Source organism: Rattus norvegicus, chromosome 10, assembly GCF_036323735.1.
Source record: "Rattus norvegicus strain BN/NHsdMcwi chromosome 10, GRCr8, whole genome shotgun sequence".
Classification (NCBI taxonomy): domain Eukaryota; kingdom Metazoa; phylum Chordata; class Mammalia; order Rodentia; family Muridae; genus Rattus; species Rattus norvegicus.
The window spans coordinates 8,770,593-8,795,778 of record NC_086028.1 but is presented as its reverse complement, the minus strand read 5'-3'; the positions used below and the strand labels follow the sequence as shown (position 1 = coordinate 8,795,778).

Below are 25,186 nucleotides of genomic sequence, written 5' to 3'. Positions count from 1 at the left end.
TGGTAGTCGGCCATATTAGCACAGATCGCACCCTGACCCCAGTACTGACCTCACGCATAGCAATTAGAACAGCAGTGAAGCGTTCTTCCCCTGTATGTGTTTTGTAGTTGTCCTCTGTCCTGTCCTTAGACTTTCCGCAGCATCCTCACTTTCCTTTGGAGAGCTGGTGACAGGGCAAAAGCAATCCTATTCATGGGATGCGACATCCCGCTCTGTCCTAGCTGTGTGCCTTTGTAGAGGCAACTTCACCTCTCTGAGTTTCAGATTTCTAAATTGTTCTGATGGTTCCATGAGGCCAGGCACGGATCCCTAGCTCATGATATCTGAGCAGAGTTTTTAATTCCCCAAGACTCTTTAGCTATTTCCACTCTTTGTTTTAGAAACCAGCACTTGACCGCAGCATTTGACAGCATCGGCAGTCAATGACCATTTGTCTCAGCCTGGGCAAGGCGGAAGCAAATGCCGTTCTCAATTACTGTTACACCTGGCATTTATGCATCTTCTCGGTAGCTTAAAAACTTTCCGCCCCTCCCCCAGCACATATACCTTATGCATTGGGTATGTAGCCTGTGTATGTTCAGGAATACGGAAATGGGTTAAGAAACACATATTTGTAAAATGACAAAAATAGTAACAGATAACAGTAGTCATGATGAAGCAAGAGTCAAAAATGGAAGACTTGTTGACTCTACAGTGTCCAAGTTACCTGCTTTGAGAATACAGGGCAAACTCTGAAAGGAGCCCACACTTCTGTATATCCTTGCAGAAATTTCATCATTACATGAAGCATTTAACTGGACTTGACTTAGTATCGTTCTATGCTGTGAAGCACTTCTCATCCTTGTCCCAGGAACTCCTCCTTCTCCCTCTCTCTTCATCCTTCTATACTTTGTCTCTTGGTTCCTTCACATGAACTAAAAAGGTCTATGTGGTGGAAGTTTCTGGAATATTGGGAATCCCAAATGCCTTGTTCTGTAGGTAATGGTGGTTTTAAGCTTTCTCTGTAGCAATGAACATTACTGACTCTAATGAACTTCAGTCAGTGGACATCGCCAAATGCACACGACATTTCTTTCTAGAGCTTCTACATTTTCCAGTTCCTTAATTCCCAGGCTCTTGTCCTTCCTCTGTCATCCCCTCATCAGGTCAGAAATGGCAAGTGGGCTGCTTCTCACATCCCAGCACATGTCACTAGCTTCTTTCTCTTCTCCTTCTAAAGACTTTGAAAGGATCTCTGTGTTTGTGCTAGCCTCCCCACGAGTCAGGGATAATCTAATTCATTCTCAGGTGATAAGTGATTTCAGTTGTGTCCATTTAATTCCCTACCTCTTGTCCTGTACAGCCACTTTTTCACAGGTTATGTGTATTAGAACATCATTAAAGGGCCCTCTTTGCGTTACACTTGAACTCTTAAAAGTGCCCTATTATGACTGATGGAACGGATATTTTCCCCATTTAATCCAACTTTATTTTAAACAGAAGAACTAACCCTTGATTCAGTCATTGGGAACTTTTGAACTGTAAATGGGAAATCTGGATATTCAGCTGTCATTTATTCCTGGAGCTTAAATATAGATCAAGGGTTTCCAATAAGAAATCAATGTACCCTGCTGAGATTAGAACCCATAAGCATAACAGACACAATAAATGTCAAAGACTTGATGCAGAGAAAAATAATTTAAATGCCCTTTGCTCTAATGATGCATCTCAGTACTGTGCTTGTTAAATAGGGTTAAGATGGATATACACTTAAATTGATTTCATATTTTGTTTCACTCTTAAAAACACATGACTTCCAGACATTATAAAATTACATCTGCTGCTCATATTTTATTTTATTTTTGTTCAGGACTGCCCGACTGTGCTTCCTCAGCACCCTTGAGCTATATCTAGTACTGGGTTATGCATACATGTATTTTTAATTTCCCAAATATAGCTTGGTTCTTGCTTGCTTTCTAATCATTGCCCGGTCCCTCTCCTTAGCTGGCTGCTGCCATAAAGAGCTGCACTTTCTCTCTGAATTCTAATTTCTCTCGTAGGTTCGCATCTACCACACTTTATTCATGCATCCTCAGGATAAACTTTCTTGTAGCACTCATGAGCCACAGACAAAAGTCTCCTGGGCTAGTCTGGAGAATCTAAGGTTCAGAAGGGCTTAAGTAACTAGACCAGTAGAAGATGGATGTGGTTTTTAACTCAGGTTAAAACAGCCATTATCTGATGTTTCTACACCCAGTTACTCAGTTCCCATTAGGAGGTACCAGGGATCGTGACTCTACAGTGTCTAAGTAACTGAGATAACACTGGGGCAGGGACAGAATCTGAAAGGAGCTGATTTCTATGGATATTCTCTCAAACAGTCATCCCTGGATTGGTCGATATCAAAATCCAATTTCACTAGGATTAGCTGTGGGTTGCTCAGAGCTATTCATTGAATTAGGAACGATTACAGCGGAGGGAGCCCTGCGGTTCTTTATTAAGGTCTTTGTGGAAACACTAAGTGATCTTCAGGAGATTAAAGTGCCGCTGGTGTTTTCTTAACATTTATAACCTGTGCCAATACCCAAGGAGTTTGTTTATTAAGGAAAATTCTTCAACCAACAGCCCGCCTCCTAATAGTGTTTTGCCATAGAAGGCCAACACAGAATCTGGTGAGGTGGGTCTTAATGTACTTGCTCAGAACTTCTGACCAGGACTTCATAGAGACCTGGGGTTTTTTTTTTTTTGTGGTTAATGGATCTCAAATTCATAGGCTTTGTAGGTCTTCCTGTGTGATTAGAAAGCTGTTCTCAGAGCTCTGTATGTCCGTGAGCAGAGAAATAGAGAACAAAACTGAAATGTTTTTGTTGGTGACTATCATGGTTAATGTAATGTCCCCTCTTACTAAGTAGCATCTCATCATTATTGTCTCTTTCTGAAAAATTATCCACAGAGGGGGAATAATGATCACTCCATTCACTGATTATTATTATTATTCAGACATAAGCATAGAACACTGATGATCTTTGTACGAACAGACAAAGGGTTTCCCACCCTGAGCAAGGGGTCAAGCATCTCTATCCATAAACAAGTACATAAAGAGAGGTGGCCAATGTGACCTGAAGAAGACAAGAAACAGTTCTTGTCTCTTCTCTGCTTAAGTTGGAACCTTCTTCTTTCTTTTGCCCCTTATTGGAGGCTAGCACTTATGAGAGTATTCAAGAGCCCAGAGGTTATATTAAAGAATAACAGTCATTTCTGGAAAATAGTCACTAATTGAACCTGCACTTCTGGTTTCATATTTTCGAGGGAACTGTCACTGGTTGAGTGGGAGCCTCGGAAAACACTTCCATAGCATAAGCTCTGCCAACTGTAAATGGCTGAGACTGTGTTTGGGAAAGGGGATCTTTGCAGATGGAATGAAATAAGTTATCTCAATGCATCCTTATTTAGAAAGGGCTCTCAATCTAATGGCCAATGTCTTGGTAAGAAGGAAAAGCTAGAGTAGACTTGAGTGAGCCTCCCAAGGAAGATGGTCATGTGAAGACAGGAGCACATAGGGATCTCAAAGCCCCAAACCAAGAAGCTGGAAGAGGTAAACAAAGAAGAAACTGGGTTCTCCGGATACCTCTGTTCCAGATTTTCATCCTCATTGCAATGGTATGAGAAAGTCCTGTTGTTTAAGCCACTAAACTTGTGACAATCCAATCAGGGACAAACCCAGAGATCATGTTGTTCGTGATAGTACGGCAGCTCATAAACCAAGGAGGGGCATTCGCTGATGGTTTCAGAGCTTTTGACCCTTGGTCATTGGCGCACAGCACACTGTGGAGAGGTACAGAGAAGGGCCGTGCATTCGATGGTAGCAGTATGAAGAAACAAGGAGCAGGTTAAGGTGTAATGATGCCAGTGACTTCACTTCCTTCCATGGCACTTCACCTTTCCGGGTGCTGCTCACTCCCAAACACAAAACGGTTACTTAGCAAGCCTGTAGCTCACCCATGCAGATGACATACCAAATCTAAACCCTAGCAGTCATAGAAAAGCACAGGACTGTCCCCGGTATGCTTTCCCTGAAGATTCTAAGAGACACGTGTAGAAAAGGCCCACTTAGGCCCCAAACAAAGTTGGAAGTACTCTTGTCAGTATATATGGTGGCCACTCCTTGATCTGAAGTGATAGCCACTTGTACCTACCCTCACATTTTGATCCTTGTCCTAAGCCTGGAGGGCATGGACTATCATTGTACTCTCATAGATGAGTAAACACTGGCACAGAGATGTAAAGGGCCCTGATCTGAATTATCCATTGGTTACAGTAGGATTGCATATTGCAGGGAGCAACTCCATAGCCCTGGTTGCCACGTAACTCATCACCTTGGGCACAGGCATGCTCGGCTTGGAATGCTCTCCTTTGCTTCTCTCTCTCATCCCATAGAGGCTCTATTCACTCCTTCTCACCAACCTATACAAATTTGGATTTCATTTTACTTATTTTCAGTAAAAAAAATTATTTCTGCCATAGGTATGCCTATATAACAATTTATGGGTATTTGTATAAATGTGTACACTACAAAATGATTAATCAAGCATTGTATGTTTTTATCAAAGGAAACACCACAAAGATTTCTCCAAAGTCCTGTTTGACTAGAGATGATTAATTTTAATTTTTACATGAGCAGCATAATGCTATTAATCATTTAATATGTTTAATCATAATCTCTGTAATTCCTAATTAGGTTTATTAAACTGAGCCATTCAGCAATTGTGCACAAATCCAAGTCTAAGTCCCTTTCCTGGGAGGAGGAGAAACTCATTTTAATTTTTTATTCACATAGCAATTTCCAATAGGGTGGGGAAAGTAGATTGGAAACGTGGGATCTTAGCTATTGATCGTGCCAACTTAGGGTCTTGTGGTAGGGCATTGAAACCTCTTAGTCTTTGGCAAGGTAGTAACATCATGGTTTAAAGGTGATTTTTTTTGTCATTGATGTGGAACCCAATGTGCTGTTACTAGGAAAAACAAAAAACAAAAGCAAAACACAGTGAATAGTCTGTGTGGGTCTCTGGGTTATGGAATGATGGTGTGTGTGTGTGTGTGTGTGTGTGTGTGTGTGTGTATCATGCCATGATGTGCATGTGGAGATCGAAGGGCAGCTTCAAGTGTCAGATCATCTCTTGTTTGAGAAAGTCTCTCCTTATTGCTGTACAAACAAGACCAGCTGCCTGTGCACTTTCAAGAATAGTGCTGTATCCACCACCTATTTCACTGTAGGAATGCTGAGATCACATGCATGAACCACCATGCCCAGTTTTATGCAGGTTCTAGGAACACAAACTCAAGCCTCATGATTGTACGGCAAGCACGTCACCAAGTGGACCTCCGCCAGCCTCCATAGCTATTCATTAACTGGCACTCAAAGCTGACACCGGTGATGCTCGCCCCTGTATTTATTATTCATTTATTAGTGGTGCACCAATCTTTCATACTCTCAGTCTGTCACCGCATCAGCCAATCACTCAACATGCATTTAACATCTACGTAGCATGCCGGTCACAACTCAGTCCTCTTGTCATCTTTAAGTGGCTTCTAACAGCCACTTGCTTTTGTATACAAGGCTATTTTAGGTCTACAACTTCTACCTGCCTCTCAAGTTGCCTCTCTGCCCATCCTCTGTTTATTCTCTCTGGCTCTACATGGCCTCCCCAAGGTGGCAGACTTCTCCTTCCTTCTTTCTTTCTTCACACATGCATTGCCCTCTTCTGGCACAGAATCTGTCCCCTCCACCTCTCCTCGTACACATCTCTACTAAGCTAGAGTTGATGTGTCCTGGGACCTCCAGTGGCAAGTGCGACTTGAGCGTACTCAGCTTGCACCCCCACAATGTACTGCCTGCATTATATTTGGTTTTGTTTTCCTAACTCTTCCCACATCCTCTTCACATCTCAAGCAAAATAACATGGCTGTCAGGGTCGCCTTGTACTTGAAAATTGACAAAGGCGTCTGGTAGGGTTTCAGAGACCAAATCGGTTTAGATGGGTGGTGCACAAGGTGCCAGGAGGGCTCAACTTAAACATGTAATTCAGGGTGCAAGGGGAAGGAGGACGCCAATAAACTATTCTAGCCCACAGGAGAGCTGCAGAGAGACTGCTAATTATGCTCCTGTTATTTGGGTGTTCCTTTCACATTTCACTATGTAAGATTGTCTCCTCTAAGTCTCTATTATTTTACACCTGGCTGCCTGCACTGATAGTTTTTGTCCTAGTTATATGCCTCTAAATTGCTCATAAATAGATGAGGATGATTCCTTGCTCGTGAATTTCAGCTTTGGCAAAGACCCTCCAACAGTAGTTTTAAAGACATACTTAAGTGAACTGTGTCTACTGCCACCTACAGGCAGAATGTGCTAATTGCAGAGAAAGTACAGAAAAACAAAGTTCCCTAACCTTTCTTTTTTTTCTTTTTTTTTTTTTTTGGTTCTTTTTTTCGGAGCTGGGGACCTAACCCAGGACCTTGCGCTTCCTAGGCAAGCGCTCTACCACTGAGCTAAATCCCCAGCCCCTCCCTAACCTTTCTGAATGACGAACAGAAAGAAATAGCGGGCCAAGCTAGTAGCCTTACATCATCTGCATCGGCATAGCCTAGCAGAGCATTTGTACAGATGGCAATATTCTGTTTTTGCGTTTTTTTCTCCCAAACACAGGCACTACCTACGTGTGGCTACTGAGCATTTCAAATGCAAGAAATGCAAACTCCTTTATGCGTTATTTTGTGTCCATTCCTTGAAATGATCTCATAGGGTCCGTGGCAGTAGACAATATAGATTCGTACAATGAAGAAGCTAAGTTAACAAATATTTTTATAAAGTTGAGTGAATCATCTATTCACTGGATGAAGTACAGACCACCAAAGGGCCTTTGCAAATTTTTGACATTTATTAATATTTTACCTGTACAGCCTCAGTATTTTTGTATGCGTAGCATTAAGACTCTGGCCAGCACTGAGGGATACATGTTCTCATTTTTAATGATCTTTACTCCCTTTTTGATGAGTTTTCCACTACCCACCCTGAACCCCCAGCCCCTCATGCTTCCTTTATTTTTCCTACAATGCTTATCTCCTTCTTCCCAATTCTATATCTATTTATGAACGGTTTTTATCGTGCCTTGCCCCATGATCGTTGCACTGCATGACGCCAGGGGCTTTTGACTGCTTTGATTGATATGTAATCAAAGATTCATGTGTGGGCACTCAGTGGATGCTCAAAACAAACTCTTTTTTTGCTGTTAATTAAAATTTTAGAAAAAGGACCAAAAATCTCTGTCGGATAGCATCCTGCCATGTAGGAGAAAGGAGCAGGCTGTGGGAGCGAGCGCTTACGGACCGCATCCTGCCCTAAACGGGATGGGAGAGGATATTGGGACTTACTCAGCAACTTTTCTTTCTTCTTGTTCTTTTAGCAGACAGATGATGCCGCCCCGACCGACGGCCAGCCCCAGACACAACCTTCTGAAAACACAGAAAACAAGTCCCAGCCCAAGCGGCTGCATGTGTCCAACATCCCCTTCCGGTTCCGGGATCCAGACCTCCGACAAATGTTTGGCGTAAGTACTACCTTCATCCTCGGGTTTCCTCCTTGTGGGAGTTCTGAGAACTTATCATTCTAAGGTAGAATGTTGTTATGGGGTGAAGGCATTTTACATCTAAGTCCTGAGTTTAGAGTGGGAGGTCCCCTTAGGGGTGGCAGGATATGTTTATTTGTTTTAGTTGAGCTCATGGGGTTTCTGCTTTGACAATTGCTCGTCTTCTAATAAGTAACTTAAATGTCAAGCAGAAAATAGGCTCATCTATTAAGGATGATAAGGTCTATTGATGATCCCAAATCCAGCAGCCCAGGACCTCACTTTATAACTAAAATAAATGTTGAAGCCCTTTCCTGCTTACCCAGGAAAAGTAACCCAGGAGCGACTCTCTCCCAATTGTCCCCCAGGCACTGTACTGCAGCTGTGGTGAATGGCTAGTTCAGCATAAAGCTAGGTTTTCAAAATCAGCCACCCCCACCAACAACAAAACTACCAGTTTCTAAATCTGATTTGATTTTTGCATCATACCGTTTCCTGGATGAAACATCAAGGGTATTTAGTATGCAGCAAAGGGCAGCCTGGTCTAGGCACCATAGTGAAACAGAACTAGCCAGAAGCCACTGTTTACCCCAAGGAAATACATGACTGACGACTTTGCTTTCTCACAGGTCATCATGACCCTGAATATTTTTCTAGAAGATGTTTGAACAATCTACCCAGGGAAGGGAAGAGTTTATTATTTATTTAGTCTCTGCTGTGGCAAAGGACAAAGCTTTGACAAGGCTCAGATAATGTTTTGTGTTTCGAAATGTAGTCCTTCTGTTTATCCATGACATCCCAGTAGTGGTCATAAGCATCTGTGCCTTCAACCAAAGAACTACATCCTTAACATTTGACTCAGAACAAAGGTGGGCTGCCTGGAGACTCCTCTAAGAGTTTGTGGAGAGCTCTATGGCAAAAACAATAAAGAGGCCATGTCCATTGTGAGCAAAGTTCATATGATTCTCTGCATGAACAGGAAGCCCTGGTCTATAACTCAGGAGCTTCATGATTTGGGGAGATGAGCTTGGATCTTTTGTTTTTATTTCATTAACACACACACACACACACACACACACACACACACACACACACACACACACTGCTTATCAAGTATGCGTGTGACACAAAAGCAGAGCAGGCATCCTAATATTTAAGAGACCCAGGCTTGAGTCCTGACATTTCAGAGGAAAAGGTCAACTTTTGCACTTTTATCGCTCTCTCATTTAGTAATAACCTTGAGTTAAGCCCTCTAACTCTTGCAGAACGAAGATACCCTCGGGCACTCTCAGGTCAAAGATGACTTTGAAAAATGCAGAGCATTCGAAGTTAGAGTCGAGGTTAAGTGTGTGCAAAGCAGTGGGACCAGCTTGACTGATGGGTAGCTGCAGGAGTTATATTCTCTTTGCCATGTCAAGCCAGAGGGATGTCTTGCTATCCGGTCTGTCTTTATTCATCAAGTGTCACTGTGATGCTGGCTTTGAACTGTATCCTCTTAATGGCCACTCTCGAAATTCTTCATGGTGACATGCCAGGCAGCTAACCCCAGTTTCTCACCCTTAAGGGTCTATTTTCTTGCCTGGACTTTTTTGATTATCTTGAACTTTACCTGAGGCTACAGGGATAAGTCAGAGATGTCATCAAAATACTCACAGCTGGAAGTCATACAGAGGAGATGCTGCAAGTGTTAATGTCTGAATCTCTTTGTCCTTTAGGGTTAGGACAGATGGCCCAGAGGGAAAAAAAATCTGTCATGTGACATGCTACCTGGTCCAGATCCAGATCAAAATCTATTTGTTTCAAAAACAAGGGTTTTTTCTTCTTCTTCTTTTGAGTCAAAATTCTCATGCAGCTAGCTAACAAGATGTTCATTTGCTCTGATGATAGATATACCCTTAGCATCTGTCAGTTAAGGGAGTGCGGTATACGTTTATGAACACTGAAATTAATTCTACTTATCACAAACAACATCTGTGTCTATGTTAAAGAGTATGTGTGGAGTTTGTGTGGTGTGGGTTTCATCTATAAAAATCACTGGGCCATATGGTTTCTGGACCACTTGCAGTAGCTTGGGAGTCCTCTTTCAATTTTACAACTGCTATTTTAAAGAAATGGAATTTTCCTAACATGAATATGGGTGGTCACAAAGCCGTTCTATAATATGATACATTTAGCAGCATGAATCACACTGAGAGGCATCTGGAACATTCTGCTTGGCTCTCCATGGTGCAGTTTAGGGGACTCAACACAGTTTCCTCTTTCAGATCTTAGTTACTGTAAGCATCCATGGTTTAGTCCCAGTGAGCTTCCTCTGGCCATGAGACAGTGTCTCTCTTTTGCTTGCTATCTTTTGTTTTCTGCTCTCCTTGCTAGGGCAGGGTTGAGGATAATTAGAAAAAACTGCAATGATCCTTGTGCTTCCTGCCCCCATTGACTCTGTTGGTCCAAGGAAACACAGAAATTTCAATGTCAAAAACATAACAAGACACAAAGAACCCTCTTTCGAATTGCCTAGGACTTGGCTGTGCCCAGCTTCTCCCAGTGCAGAAACTCTCCCCTATGTTTTGCACAACAGTCACTTGCCTAATGGTTTCTACAGGTATCTCTTGGTTCAGTATGTGCTTTCTGGGCCTCTCCAGTGAGATTGGTATCAGAGGTGATTCTCTTCATTGCTCTTTTCCCCTTGTTCACCGCCATCTTTGTCAGGGAGGGGTACTTCTTCTGAGGTTGCCCTTACATTGTGCTTCACGTTACATTTCCTGGCACGCTGGTATATTCATTCCTTGGGGGAAATGGATGTGTTACAAGGTATAAGATAGTGTCTCAAGTAATTTCATATCATCCATAGCGGTATGAGTGGATGGGGCTAGTGTGGTTGTTCAGATCACTTGTTCTAGATGTTTCTGTGGGATCACTAAGTGACCTCAGGCCTCACTGTGAGTCTCTTGAGGTCTGCTGGAGCACATCCCTTCACATTTGCTTTCTTTCATTTGTTCTGCTTTATTTTGCTGGTTTTGGAGGTGAACTCTGACTCTGGATGAAAAACTGACTTCAAACTTGCTGAGTAGCACAGGTTGGCCCCAAACTCCATCTCCCTGCCTCATCCTCCAAAATATTGGGGATGCTAGCATACAACAGCATATTTAAACTTTTCTTGCCCTTAGATAGTGTTCAATAAGTATATTTTATTTAATACATCTTCTGACAAGCAGTTAGAGAATTTACAACCTTGACATTGGAGAAGATTTTGCCATTATCTATCCCCCAATTTAATATGTTAGCTCTCAGAGAGTCATGATTGGAGACATCAGTATTTCCATATTAAAGTTATACATTTGAATTCTTGATGTCATTAAAAACACTACATGGATTACAACCAATTTAATTATAATGTGTCACTCTTGAATGCAAAATACTTATTATAGATTAACTTCTGAAATTTGAATTTCCTTGGCTTGAGATGAGAGTAGACTAAGATACATCCAGACCCCTGCTCCAAAACATGGAATCACAAAATTGATTTTCAGAAACTGTGTGATTAGTTGACACTCTACATGTTGCTGCATGCCTAAATGACGCCACACCCTCTTGACTTTGTTATCAGTGAGTAAAATGACTGGGATGCAGACACATAGACCTGTATTCCATATAAAAACCTCAGAATTGGTAGCCCATGCTTATAATCCGAGTACTAGAATAGAGTTCAGGGGGATCCCTGGGGTTTGCTGGCCAGCCAGCCTAGCCTACGTGGTTCTTCAAAACCAGTGAGAGGTCCTGTTTCACAAAACGAAGTGATATTGCTTGAAGGACACTTGAAGTTTTTGTCCTCTTTCCACATACATACACATGCCCACACATATATATTCATGGACATCTGCACAAACACATGGATATGTACACACAGAAGCACACATGTACATACACACAATAAATAAATATACTTTGGATAGGAAAATAATATTCAGGTCTGTCTAACACATGAATTTTTGCATGTGTAAAAGACACTCGAGTGATGCCATTTTATGGCTACAATACAGATGGACTTCCTTGAACCTCTCATGTTAATGCAACACTCTATAAAGTAGGATGTTAGGAAGAGTAAAGTCACTTTGAAGACATGTCACAATGTGTCCTTTTTCTGTACTTAAGTCACCTTAAGAATAGCTCCAGAGAAGAGCATATGAATTGGTTCTCCAGTTTCAAATAGTCAGCCCTGAAAACATACAAACAGGTGGCATTATAGAAACTGAATGGGTTATATTTAAGAATGCATATATATAAACATATATATATTTATGCATACAGTAACAATTGGAACAGTTAGAGAGGGGACATGAATTTGAAAGAGAGTGAGAAAGTGTATATAACATGCTTCACAAGGAGGAAATATAACTAAAATCTCAACTGTAATAAAGAAAAATTTAAAAGATGCACCGGAAGGAAGCATTTCTTCAGTCTTGATGCACACATTCTGAATTAACCTTTACTTTTGAGTTTTCTGCTGTAGCTGGTGAACATCCTTCACAGTGTGTGTGTGTGTGTGTGTGTGTGTGTGTGTGTGTGTGTGTGTGTGTGAAATATTATTTGATCCAAGGTTGTTTAAAGCTACTCAGTAAAGTGCCCAAGCACACCTATATAGGCTTCTGGATTTTGGTCTTGATACAGAGGTTGAGATACCTCATGTGGGTCCGAGATGCTCTGAATGCTTGCGAACATTGTCAAGCAAACAAATGCTAGTTATGTCTGCAAACGAGTCATGTCTATTTAAATTGAAGATGTGCCAGCTGTGTTGGCATCATTAGTACCAAACTTCTCAATTAAACCAATGATACTATAAATACAGTGCACAACTGTCTCAGAAATTGGGCTTGCTTCAGCATTCCTCCTATGGCTCGTTTAACTGGCTTCCAGAACCATCCACACAGTGCCACCTGCCAAGGAAGCAAACACTGGAGATCATTCCAGGGCATATGGTGTCATTGTTTCATTTAGGGAATGACACATGCTAAGATGGTTTTCTGATCAGTTTGTCTCATCAGGTTCTTATTTTAAGGGATGTGTTTTGTGTAGACTGCTTACGGAGTGTTCCATGGGTGACATTTGCTTCATGGTGTTGGAAGATGTCTTTTTCAGCCTTCTCTTTCCATAAATATATGTGCTTCTAGGCTCTGATGCCCGAAATAAATGTAAAAGCATCTGTGCGAATGGGATATTCTGCATCAGTTGTAGTGGAGGATTCTTTACTATGGAACTTGGTTCACCTCTGAAGGAACAATTCTTCACTTGTCACATTGGAAAGTTTTCTTTGTATATTTTTAGTGAGTTTTTTTCCTCTGCCCTAAAGATTGGCACTAAAAAATGTTCTAAAGTGGTGGCAAGAATATTCAGAAGGTAAGGTACTTGCTGCCAGCTTGACCCACTGAGTTCAATCCCTAGTCCTCTGACCTCCACATACCTTGGCAAATGGACACACACATGACCGCGCACAACGCAGAATGTAATTACAAGTTTTTAAAGAAAAAAATTTTAAAGAACAAAGCAAAATTCTCTAAATGTTGAATGTGTACCGATTGTAGGGTCCTTTTGTGTGCAACTCTACTTGGTGCAACAGGCTTTTCTCTTTGGCTTTATCCCAGAACTTCTCTATGAAATAAGGCAGTATGTCTTCTCAACAAAGATCTATAAAGAAGGTTACAAACCTTGAAGAGTAGACCCCATGACACAAAGGATCCAGATTTGAGATTCTTTATATCCTATAGTCAGAACTATTGTTATTTCAAGTATTTGATGTTTCTAGGTTATTGATATATGTGAGATTTTCTAATTGTTACAAAGATTGAATTTCACATATATTTGAAATGTATGAATTGTAGATATTTTCTATTGTTTTTCTTGAGTCATCAAGATGGCTCAGTAGGCAAAGGCTTTGTCAACCAAGCATAATTACTTGAGTTCAATTCCCAGGACTCACATAGTAGAAGGAGAACTCTTCCAACTTGTCCTCTGACCTCCACATGCTCTCAGTGGCACACATCCATACACACACCCACTCACACCCACACACACCAGATAGACAGATAGATATAAACATTTTAAAGAAGAATTATTTTCTTGAGTACTAGCAGGAATCTTGCCATCCACTCTCCAAAATTTTTGCAATTCATAGACCTGGGCAGTTTGGTCAGAGGAACTACTCCGCCTCTTGGAATCATTATTCTTTGTGTCTTTGATTCTGGCCTCACCCTCATCCAAACACCCTATCCTTTGCTATAGAACAATGCTTAATTCTCTCATCCAGGGAAGAGAGAAAACACAGACTCTCTCGTCGGGTACCAAGTCTGCAGTGAATACCCAGACTACACAGGTAGGCAGTGAATGGCAGGAAAATACCAAAGAAACACGGTCTGCAGGAATGCATCCCTCTGGCTTTTGTTGCTTTGTTCAGTCAATAAAATGGGTGTTTGCCCTTCCATTCAGCATTGAGGAAAAATATCCATCTTACTCTTTTCTGGGCCAGATTGCCTGCTTTAAAACAGTCACTTCCACTAGCATTTTGGGGAACAAGCTATATGCTAGAAACACCTACACTATTTGCTATGACATCTAGGAAACATAAGAAACTTACATTGGAAGGATTCTTGATTATCAGATGTTCATGCTCTCAAAGAAACTCTTTGTGTAAGCTCCAGTCATCAATTAATTGATGGGCAACTTTCACTAAGACTACCAATCACAAGATTTTTTACTAACACACATGCACACACACACACACACACACACACACACACACACACACACTACACAATATTCAGATTTGAATTTCATATAAACAGCAAGTATCTTCTCTGATGTCCCAACTACTATGTGGGATTTATTTATTCTATAAAATTTGAAGTTTAAGTGTCAGTGATTATTTGCATTTCATTTGCCTGTCTGGTTGTTTGATAATTGAAGGTTTTGTTTCTGGGCCTTTTATCGAGCCAGCTCATGGTAGGGGTGTAAAAGGTGTTTGTTTAAAAGTCTAGACTCTCATCTGAGGGGCATGGTAGTGTCACCCTAGGTCCATCCTGGCTCTGCAGATATCTTGATTATGACATACCTTTTGTGTGTGCATTTTTTTCACATGCTCTGGTTGCTCTGATTTTATTTTTTTCTTTGAGCACAGAGCTAAAACCTTCAAGATCACATTCTAGTGGGGTATTTTATTATCCAAATCTCAGCTCCCTTGGGGTGTTTATCCCAGTGGCTGGTGGAAATGTTATATAGGTAATGACTAGCCATTTTTAATCTCTGCAGCTCAGTGCCTGGGAACGAACACACACACACACACACACACACACACACACACACACAGAGAGAGAGAGAGAGAGAGAGAGAGAGAGAGAGAGAGAGAGAGAGAGAGAGAAATAACATAGAATTAACCTCTTGGTTAGTATTTTGTCCTGGGCTCTGACAGTGTTCCTTCCCCGGTAGAAAGGGCTATAATCAGAAGATAATGAATACAACAGCATTTCTAGCATTTTCTCAGTTTTAACATGTCACTTAGTAACAGAAGAAAAAAATGCATGCTCTTAAATAAGGAAAAGCTGTCTGACTCGAGGAGTAATTATTGGTGTATATTGTATAATTTATCTGATTTCGCTCTTTGCTCATGAGATATTTCTGTTTCTTTGCAGCAATTTGGTAAAATATTAGATGTTGAAATTATTTTTAATGAGCGGGGCTCGAAGGTAAGCAGCTTGGTTCAGTTTGGAATGTCTTAGCTCATTGTGACATGTCTGTCGGGGACAAGGGAAGTAACTGCACTGCCTGAATCAGCACCCTGAGAAATGCACTTTAGTGAAAAGGCCTTTAGACAGCACCTCCCATTTCCTAAGTGTTGAGAAATGCATTGGGTTCCATTAAAAATGTATAGGGGTAATTTTTAATTGCCAGTTTAAATATATAGAGATATAATTACATATCTTAAATTTCCACAGGAAATTACCCACGCCTAAAAAGGAAAAATAATGATGTGGCCACATTTTTTGTTTTTCAGTGATAATTATGTTCTTTATATTAAAAAGTGAGTTGATAGTCTCATGAGCAGGTAAATACATGATTATTCTGGATTAATAAAGTGCAGTTCTTTTCCTGGGTTGCAGAGCAGAAAAGCCTCATATACACCAACCTTTTGAACATAATTTTGTTCATTAGTATGTTCCGGATCTTCATTTTGTATTGTGCTAGTGATCCCAGTTTATTTTCTTACTAGGAGACCAGTGTTTAAATCGCTTTTTTCTAGAGCTGACAAGTGTTCATGGAAAGCTTTAAGCAAATTCCCGTACCTACAGAGGCAATAGAAACATCCTACACTTGCAGTGTGTGCCCTCTCTCCACGGCTTGATTACTACCACGGCTGCAGAAGTGGGATCCCGGCTCTGCAGCATCAGCACCATCCTGAAGCTTCTTACATAACCAGACTCTCCCTCTCCAGCCCAGACCCACCAAATCAGAAACCCTGAAGCCGATCCCACAATCCACACCTTAGCAAACCCCTCAAGCTTGTACTCAAAATGCCTTACACAGTGTCTCTCTTTTCCCCGAAGGCCAAGCCCTCACCTAAGCATAGAATTGCCTTTGCCCATGAGTATTTCTTCACTGTCTCTGTTGATGGCATAAGACGCTCCCCTCTTTTTTAATCTTTATGTACCCTGAGAAGATTCAAGAGCCTCATGCAACACCCCTCATAGGAAATAATTTCATAAGAGGTTCCAGTATTGTCTGCGAAGTTGGATGAGGCTGGAGAGAGTGGTCACAGAAGCCAGATAAAGCACAGCTGTGAACAGCTCAGGTTCTATGACAGCTACAGTTAATTGGATCTTAAGGAACCTTAAAGCCTCCATCTTCCTTCCATCCTTAGCCTCTGAATGTGGGCATTGAGACCATTTATATCAGATACAGAGACTGTGATTGGACTTCATAATGTCCCTTCAATGGGCAACTCACAGCAAGTAGGCACTGGTTTTTGAAGTGTGTCGCACGGCACAGTAACCACACTATGAAGTAAACTTTATGATTTTTTATTCCTTACAGCACCCACCCTCTGTCCAACCCCTCCTAAGCTGATTTAACATTGACCGAAGAGGCCAGTGTTGATGGAATTGAGGAAACAAAATTTGAGGACTTGCTTTTCCACATGAACTTGTACTGCAGTCTGCCAGATGAATGGAAAGTCAGTCTATTAAAGTCTGCAGTTTTGCACATTTGGGGACCTGGTCTTTCTTTGCCAACTTTAGCTATTTTCCATTCTTGTAGTCTGACCTCTTAGCTAGAGCAAGGGAAAGAAGTTAGCTGTTTTTCTTTGAAAACCATTGAATGTTGTTATGCCTGCAGATCGAGGTGTACCAAGAGAAGGATATAGTTAGGACTAAGCTTTGCTCAGTGGATTCCTGGCAAAACTGGAGAAGATGATATATGCTGTGTCCAGCTTGGTTCTGATTCGGAAGCTCTTTACCTAGTCATTGCCATGTGGCTCCTTTCTTTTTTATATTTTTCTTCCTTGTCTGTGACTTGTTTAGAACTCCTCCTTAAATCACATTTTGTTTAGTAAGACTTTTGTCAGTCGAAGAAAGCTATTCCATTCCTTTTTGAGAGATGTTTGGGGATACCACTAGAGTATTGTTGGCTATTTTCAGAGTGCTGTTTTTAGGACTTTCCCCATCATCTCCTTGATGAGCCTGTCCCTGGTGGCTTTAGGGAAAAGAGCATTTCCATTTTCAGCATCTGAAGCCTGGACTCTGTTGGACTGCTTTGTTTGTCTTCCTATTTTTTTATTTTAGGTTAGGTGACATCCAGAGTGGCCTTTAGGTTCTCTGGGTGGGAGTCTGCACTCCCTCTCTTGCAGATGTGCATTCTAGTGATTCCATGTCCCTGGGATGTCCCTGACGTTTGGCATCTTTTATAGGACCTTATTTTTTTATAGGGCCTTATTTGAGGAGCATTTCTATCTTAGCCTTTAAGAAAATGAATCATTGTAAGGAACTCATTTCCATCAGTTGCTGGCTCTATTGTCAAGGAAACCAGTGGACCCAGAAGACCAGGAACTCTCCTCTTGGTCCTTTATCCTGTATAGGGTACTACCTGAGGCAGGCTGACTCCAAGCTGAGAGAGGATAACTCTATGTATGTGTGTGGATGCACATCTGCAGGCAATATCTGTGGTGCTTTAGAAGCTCGCAGCCTGAATAGTTGACAGATATGTAGATACTGTAGGAAAGGAATGACAGGCAGACGTGCTTATCAGAACTAGTCTACATGCAGGCATAATGAATGGGACAATTCAATTCTTTTTAAGAGATTTAAAGTCTGAAATGCTTTGTTTCCCAGAATAAGTCCGAATTAGCTATTCTCTAGTATACCTAAGAAATGTGTAATTTGGTCTTTGACAGTGAATATACAACTGTGAGCCATTTCCTCTTCAGTTGAATCATTCTTGAGGAAGAGAGACATGCTTCTAGCCTTGCTTTTCCTTGAGCATTAGGCAAGAGAAGTCCTGAGCAGCTGCCGTCAAATGTGCTGCACTCTGCCATGACACCAGGGGCTGATGAGACGCTGAGCACGTGGTTGGAGATGGAGAGGCTTCTTGAGAGGAGGAACCGAGTTGAGGTGAATGAAGGAGGAAGGAAGAAATGAAAGGAGGAAGGGAAGAAGATGGTATCTCACAAAGATGCAAAAGACATAGGAAAGATATGAATTTGAGGCTCTTGGTCCTCAGGAAAATGGGTTTCTATTACCTCTCGACATCTCACCTGTTCTTTGTACATGCTCACTGCATTGGAAACTGAAGGGCTTGACTTTTCATTTTGACTAGAATGTCAAAGTGAGTTCCTCATTCCAGGATATAAAACAGGGAATCCATGTGAGGGCCCCAAAGGAAATCCACCACCGGAAAGCATCAGGGTTAGAAAGGAAGAGGGAGGAAGATACAGGAGAGTTAGACTTTTTTTCACTAAAAGGCACTGATCAGCAAGCCATGTTCTAGGGCTCCCATGTCTCTTCCTCCCTCCATCCTTCCCTCCTTCCTGTTTCCACTTTCTGACTTTTTTCATTTGCTTTATCCTTCTTTCCCTCCTTTCCTTTCCTTTGGGACTCTCATTTAATTATGCCACAGAAGCAATCAACCTTTGCCAGACTAGCATTCTATCACTGAGGTACACCTCAGGGTCCCTTTTATTTTTGTTTTTAGGCTGTGTCACTTAGGCAGACCTTGAACTTGTGATTTCCCTGCTCCAGCCTCCCTAGTATTTGCACAGCCATATTCAACTCTGCATGGACAGAATACACTCCACTGTATCTGCAAATGTAATCATCTTTTTAAGAATGGCAAGGTGCTGTTCCCTTGAAATGTGCTCTTGACCACAGGGAAGGCCATGTGAAACCTCCACATGTCTTAGCTCCCACTTTTACAGACATCAGGGCCTAGGGCTTTAGCGACAGAACACCTGATAACCGAGAGGGACAGATGAGCATGTCTCTAGTCCTGGTGGCAGTTTCTTCACATACTTCTGATCATTTTCTGACCCAAAGACGCTGTAATGTTCCTGTTCTGAGTGGAAGGGAGAATTTTCCAGGATGATGGCCTGGGTGATCTCTAGCACCAGCTCAGCTTTGAACTTGTCTGTCACAAGTCTCAACATGTCATATTCTGGTCTCAATTGAAAAGACGACACCCTTTCCTCCATCTCTGAAGTGGGAATTATAGATTACCTTTTCTTGACTGAAGTACAAATCCCCTGATTTCTCTTAGTGATTCCTATGTGCTTGGCTTGGATGCTTGTAGACTTAGGCCTAAAGGAAAGAAAGGTCATGTCTGAGACACCTTGGGCATATGATTTTTACTGTGTCCCCTACATCTATGCATAAAATTAGAGTCATAAACTCACCCTTCTCCACTGATGACATTTTCCAAAGCAGGGATATAACATTTTACTTATTCCAACACATGCAACTTCATTTCTGTGGGTGTGTAATAGAAAGATCAGGAAAATCCAGCCACAGAATCATGTAAATAGTTTTGCAAGGCAAAAGGATATGTGGTCTCTGCTCAGGGTTTCTGATGTGGTGATTACAAAATGAGTCTTCAGGAACCCATATGTGAACATGCTTCTGTTCCTTCCTGATGCACAACTGAATCTGTGAACCACTGGCCAGTATAGAGCTGTCAAATGAAACAACTTGTCCCTTCAAATTCTGTCCTTTGCCATAAAAATAAAGTTGTCCCTTTCTCGCCAAAACTAAAATACTATGTGCAAGTATTTTTGAGCACCCTGAGTAGGTAGGCAACATGTGCAATGCTTTTATGGAACATGCCACTGTATATTAATGGGATCACTCAGGCATGTCATACTTATGAATCCCCACTCCAGGAAAAGCAATATGAAGTCACTCAATCCAGGTAACTAGATCTGATCTTTTCCTCTGTCTTCTGTTGACAAATACCCATCTCCCAGCATTTGAACACATGCACAGCTCGAGCCCTCCACAGACAAGTCCGGTTCCATAGTGTCTCCTAGTGAGTCTATCGAGGAACCCTTCTCCAGTGTCGCTCAGTTGTGAGGTCATCACTGGTGCCAAGTACAGGATGGGTATTACACTCAGCATGTATTATATTTTGCACATTTTATTTGAAAAGTTGAATGTCAGCCATGAGGATGAGGCAAGGGCCCTCACTGTGCATGAGGCTTATTCTGTGCAAATTGATAGTCCCCATGCAGTGAAAAATTACTCCCCAATGACCCCAGTGTACCCATGCTCTTCCAAAGGTTGGTGTATATATTTCTAAACAAAATGTACAGATAAGCTTAAAGAGTTTAGAAATGGTAGTATGTCAGATTTCTATACTCATCTTAGAAACCTGTCAATGAGGAATAAATGTGGATTTTGACAAGATAGATTAGTAGGGTATGTGGTAGATGTTGAAATATTAAAAGCATAACTGTACTGTGGTAAAGCAAAGAGTGCGTACTTGCTATTGATCCATCAAGGAAGGTCTCAGTGTGCTGCACAGATTCACCCCATCCAGGAAATGTCTTTACTCTGCTACCTGTTGCTATAGCCAATGACTACCAGCCTAGTACCGTAGAGCATTGTTTTCTGGTTAATAAACTAATGTGAAAGGTCAAATTCCAAGGCCTTTTGTTATTTTGGGGAGGGGGAGGGAGGAGGGAGGGGGAGGGGAGACTACAGACATAGAATGGAACTTGCTTATCTACATTGTTAACCAACAAGAGTTTAATTTGTATTCATTTCATGTGATTTATGTTTTTGTTTATTAGAACCACAAGATCAAGATTTATTATTAAAAAAAAAAAGGTCTTTCCTTTTTTTTAGGCTTGTTCCTTTTATTTTTGAGAAGCACAGGCTGTACCGTTGAAAGACTTGAATAACCCTAAAATTGCATGAAGAAGAACTGTTCTTAAATCCACGCAGCATGACTCCGTAGGCAATGTGACAGGACTTGAGCATTCACTGTTGAATTCTGTGCACACGTTTTATTCTGTTTTACTTTTTAATTTGCATGTCAAGAATCGGGTTCCCTTTCTTTTTCCTCGTTCTTTCATTTATTCTCTGTGGAGACTGTACACTTATTTTGATTCCATTTTCCTTTCGGTTGGTTTCTTTTCCTTCTGTAGTGATGTTTAGAAAGGTATTTTTTTTTTTGTTTGCCGGTTTGGTTTTTGTTTTCATATCCATCTTTGAATTCTTTAGGGGTTTCTAGCTAACGGGTGACAGGAAAAAAAAATCTCGTTCACGTTTGGTGCTTAATGACTGCACATCTTAGTGCTCTTATAATTTCTCTAATTTGCATGTTACAGAACCGAAGCCAGGACAAGACATAGCAATGAAAGCGAGAGAACTTTACCAAGTGGTCGTTGACTGAAATAATAATGTGCATGTTGTTCTCCTTCTCCCGCCTGCATGCAGGGATTTGGTTTCGTAACTTTCGAAAATAGTGCGGATGCGGACAGGGCGAGGGAGAAATTGCACGGTACCGTGGTAGAGGGCCGTAAAATCGAGGTGCATGTCCAAAATATTTTCCTTTTCCTCTTTTTTTATAAATGTCTGCTTCACGCTCATTCGTCCTTCCAGGTGCACATCATGGTGTCTCGTGTGTGACCCTATTCCCTTCTCATCATTTATATATACTTATATATTTATATATATTTATATATAAAAAGGAAAACTGGCCTTACTTTTCCGTTACATTTTACTTTATGTTATTCTTTATAGGACTGCTTGAGAGTAGATGGCAAAAAAAAAAATGAGATGAGAGAAAGGTTAATATGAAAGGTTCTGTTTGTTTGTTTTAGTTTATTTTCAATGTTTTATGAACAATGGGTGCTGTAGGACCCAAAGAGGACACAGTATTCAAACCAAACCAAATATAGCAAGCTTTGTTTTGTTTTGTTTCTTTTTCAGTCCACTTTAGGGTTGAAGAGGGATCCACAGTGGTTTGCAAATTAGACCAAATTTCAAAGACAATAACATTCAAATTACTAAAACAGAAAAGAAAAAAAGGAAAAAAAAAAAGAAAAAGAAATGAGAGGCACTTGTCATTAAATGTTCCACAAGAAAACAAAAGCCAGCTTGAATTCTTGCACTCTTCCGATTAGACATTGAATAGGCAATCAGGATTTCCCATCTCAATACACGGCCCCTGTTGATTGGCAATGCAGACCCCACATTCTGACCTCCAGCGCCTGCCCGTTATACCACTGGGTTCCTCTTCAACACAATCAAAGGGTCATATCTGTTAAAACTTAAAAAACAAACAAAAAAGATTACCAGTTAAAAATGCTTTAGTCTTTGGAGTAAGATGTTGCATATTTTGCCTTTTTATTTCCCCCCTCGACGGTAACGCTTAGGCCCCTCACCAAACTCTCAGTAACCATGGTAACTGTATACAAACCCATGCTGGCGATGGTGGTGAATGGTAAGTGACGAGTCCATCTGCCGCTTCACGTATTTAGTGCTGATATATCTATACATATCTCTCTACCACGTGAATTTTTTTGACTTGTTGTATTAAGTTTTCTTGATGCTCCATTTTTTTGGGTCTTTGGTACGCCTGTAATTGAGTGTACGTTCTAAGCTAGCCTGGGAGGCTCTGACTGGACTGAGTTACGAGCAGTGCACATCTTACTCAGACCCTTAACGCCATATTGTGTTACACAATGCACCCTCTCCTTTACCCTTTTGTTAGCTGTGACTTTAAAGCTTGAATGATTCGTTAATTCTTGCGATGTAAAAGGCTCTTGTTCCAAGTGTTGAATGCTAGTTGTTGCTTCCCAATGGTTCCCCCTCCCGAAGTGTTGCACACGGCTTAAACTTGTCTGTCCCTTCCCTTGACATTTATGTCCCCTGTACTTTGTCTCCTCCCTCTTCTCCACTGCATGCCCCTTCCACATTAACTCGATTTTTTTGTTTGTTTGTTTAAAAACCTATTTCTTGTTTCTGTGTTACCATGGAGCACACGCATGCTTTAAAATCTTCAATTATGCAGTATCTTTTAATTTGCTTTTACTGTCTCTTTATTAAACTTTTAAATGAGATGACATTGCTTTATTGAAATGATTCGTAAGTTAAATTGGTTATGAAGTAAATGTAATTATAAAAATGTATGATTTGGGGGGGTTATGCATCTACTGCCATTTGTAAATTAAAATGCATCGTAGTTTTTGTTTTAAGATTCTGGTGGTTTTTGTTTTGTTTTGTTAATTTTTTTTGGTGTTGTTTGATTTCAATAAGTAATGACAGTCATAATGCATGCAACTAATTGGATCATGGGCTGGGCTTGGCGTCCGAACTCACTTGAGTTTTCTATGTGTATAGGTTAATAATGCGACAGCACGCGTGATGACTAATAAAAAGGCCGTGAACCCCTACACCAATGGTGAGTACAAACTCCCCCCTTTCACGAGACTTCCTCTCTACCTGTGGGGCCACAATGTTCTCTGATCAGGGAATCCGTTTCTTTCCTCTTCTCTTTGAAAATACATGTATACACCTTCTCTTTCTCATCTGAATCCATAAGTCCCCCTTCCAACTCTCCCAAGGAGTCTCCGTCATACCTCCCGCCAAATTCATGACTTTGTTTGTTTGTTTTAACCCACTGACTCCAGTTAGTATTGCATGGGATGATCCACTGTGGTCCCGAAGAACTCATCAGTGGTCAAACTCTTAAAGAAATGTGACCCTGACCCTCCAAGGCCCAGTAGCCACAGAGTGCCAGCGGCTTTGCCAGGGGTGGCCTGAGGAGCCTCCCACCAATCTGTGCTAGGACTCTTTTTAAAAACTGTGCAGATCTTGGGCCGGTAAGCATAGCTGCTGTAAGTTCATGTGTGCCAAAGGCCACATTGGCCCTCCGTGGCTACTGTCTCATTGCTGACCGGCTACAGTGAACTACCTCAGAGATGATTTTCACAGCAAAGCAAATACAGCTTTCCAATTCAGCCATACCATCTCTCTAGAGTAATCCCCTCCCCCAGGACTGACACCAATCATGATTTGCATCATTTAATTTTTTTTGTAGTGCTAGCAAATTAAGGAAAGAATAATTTCTTTTTTGCTGTGTTTTAATCCATATAGCGTCCATAATTTGTCACTCTTGGAAGTGTAGTTACAGAATTCGGTGCTGGCTTTCAGACTTCTTGGATATTAAAGTATTCTGAGGAAGCTGATGGCTGAGCCCCATGGGAAAGTGGCTGCAGGAGTGGGTTATTCTCTCCGATGCAGGTATCCCTGAGGGCCATGGGGCCAGGGGAGTCCATGGACGAGTACTGCAGACTCCTGTAGGACAAAGACTTTCTGTGGTTACGACGGATATTTCTCAGACTTTATCATTAAAAAGAACTGACATACAGCTGCGGCTGTAGTTCAGATGTAGGATATTTGCTGAGCATGGATGAAACTCTGGGTTTGAGTCCCACCATCAGAAAAATGTGCTTCCCATTTATATGGAGAGTTATTAAATTTGTTCTCACAGTTTGATCCATTTCTCCTCAATATAAAGATCTATGAAGGAATAAGAAGGGAGAGTTCTGCTTTGATGTTAATTAGCAAGAAAGACGACATAGCAAGAAACAGAGCTGAGTCCAGATTCCAGCACATGTGCGCTCACACACACACACACACACACACACACACACACACACACACACAACAAACCAGGTGTGACTACATACCTGCTTGTAAGGACAACTCCATGCAGGGTGGAGGCAGAAGGATCACTCCAGCTGTCTGGCTGTTAGCTTAACAGTAGATTCCATGAGTGACCCTGCCTCAGATAGGAAAAAGTCATGGAACCACAGACCAGGACACTCAAAGTTCTGTGCAGGCCTCCAAGCTTGTGTACATGTTCACACACACACACACACTAGTCACATGTATACATATTCAACACATGTGTAAAGAGAAGTTCTCTAGCAAGTTAGAATATAAGAACATTATAGAATTGCTTCATCCATTAAAATGAGCTGTCTGAAGGTAACTGTAGGATTATAATGAGAAAAACCAACCCGAATAATGAACCGCATGTACACTATA

The 25,186-nt window shown here is 41.3% G+C and overlaps 1 protein-coding gene across 50 annotated transcripts in view; it reads left to right on the top strand.

The window, feature by feature from the left end:
- Rbfox1 (RNA binding fox-1 homolog 1) overlaps positions 1-25,186 on the top strand; it is a 2,095,840-nt gene that overhangs the window by 1,958,870 nt on the left and 111,784 nt on the right. For 46 of the 50 annotated variants that reach the window (XM_039085817.2, XM_017597207.3, XM_017597209.3 and 43 more), the window contains 4 exons: positions 7,440-7,583; positions 15,278-15,331; positions 21,566-21,658; positions 23,474-23,534. In XM_039085817.2, coding sequence (XP_038941745.1) covers positions 7,440-7,583; positions 15,278-15,331; positions 21,566-21,658; positions 23,474-23,534 — 352 coding nt within the window. The remainder of the gene's footprint in view (positions 1-7,439; positions 7,584-15,277; positions 15,332-21,565; positions 21,659-23,473; positions 23,535-25,186) is intronic. The other 4 variants (XM_063268881.1, XM_063268882.1, XM_063268890.1 and 1 more) reach the window with 1 other exon arrangement.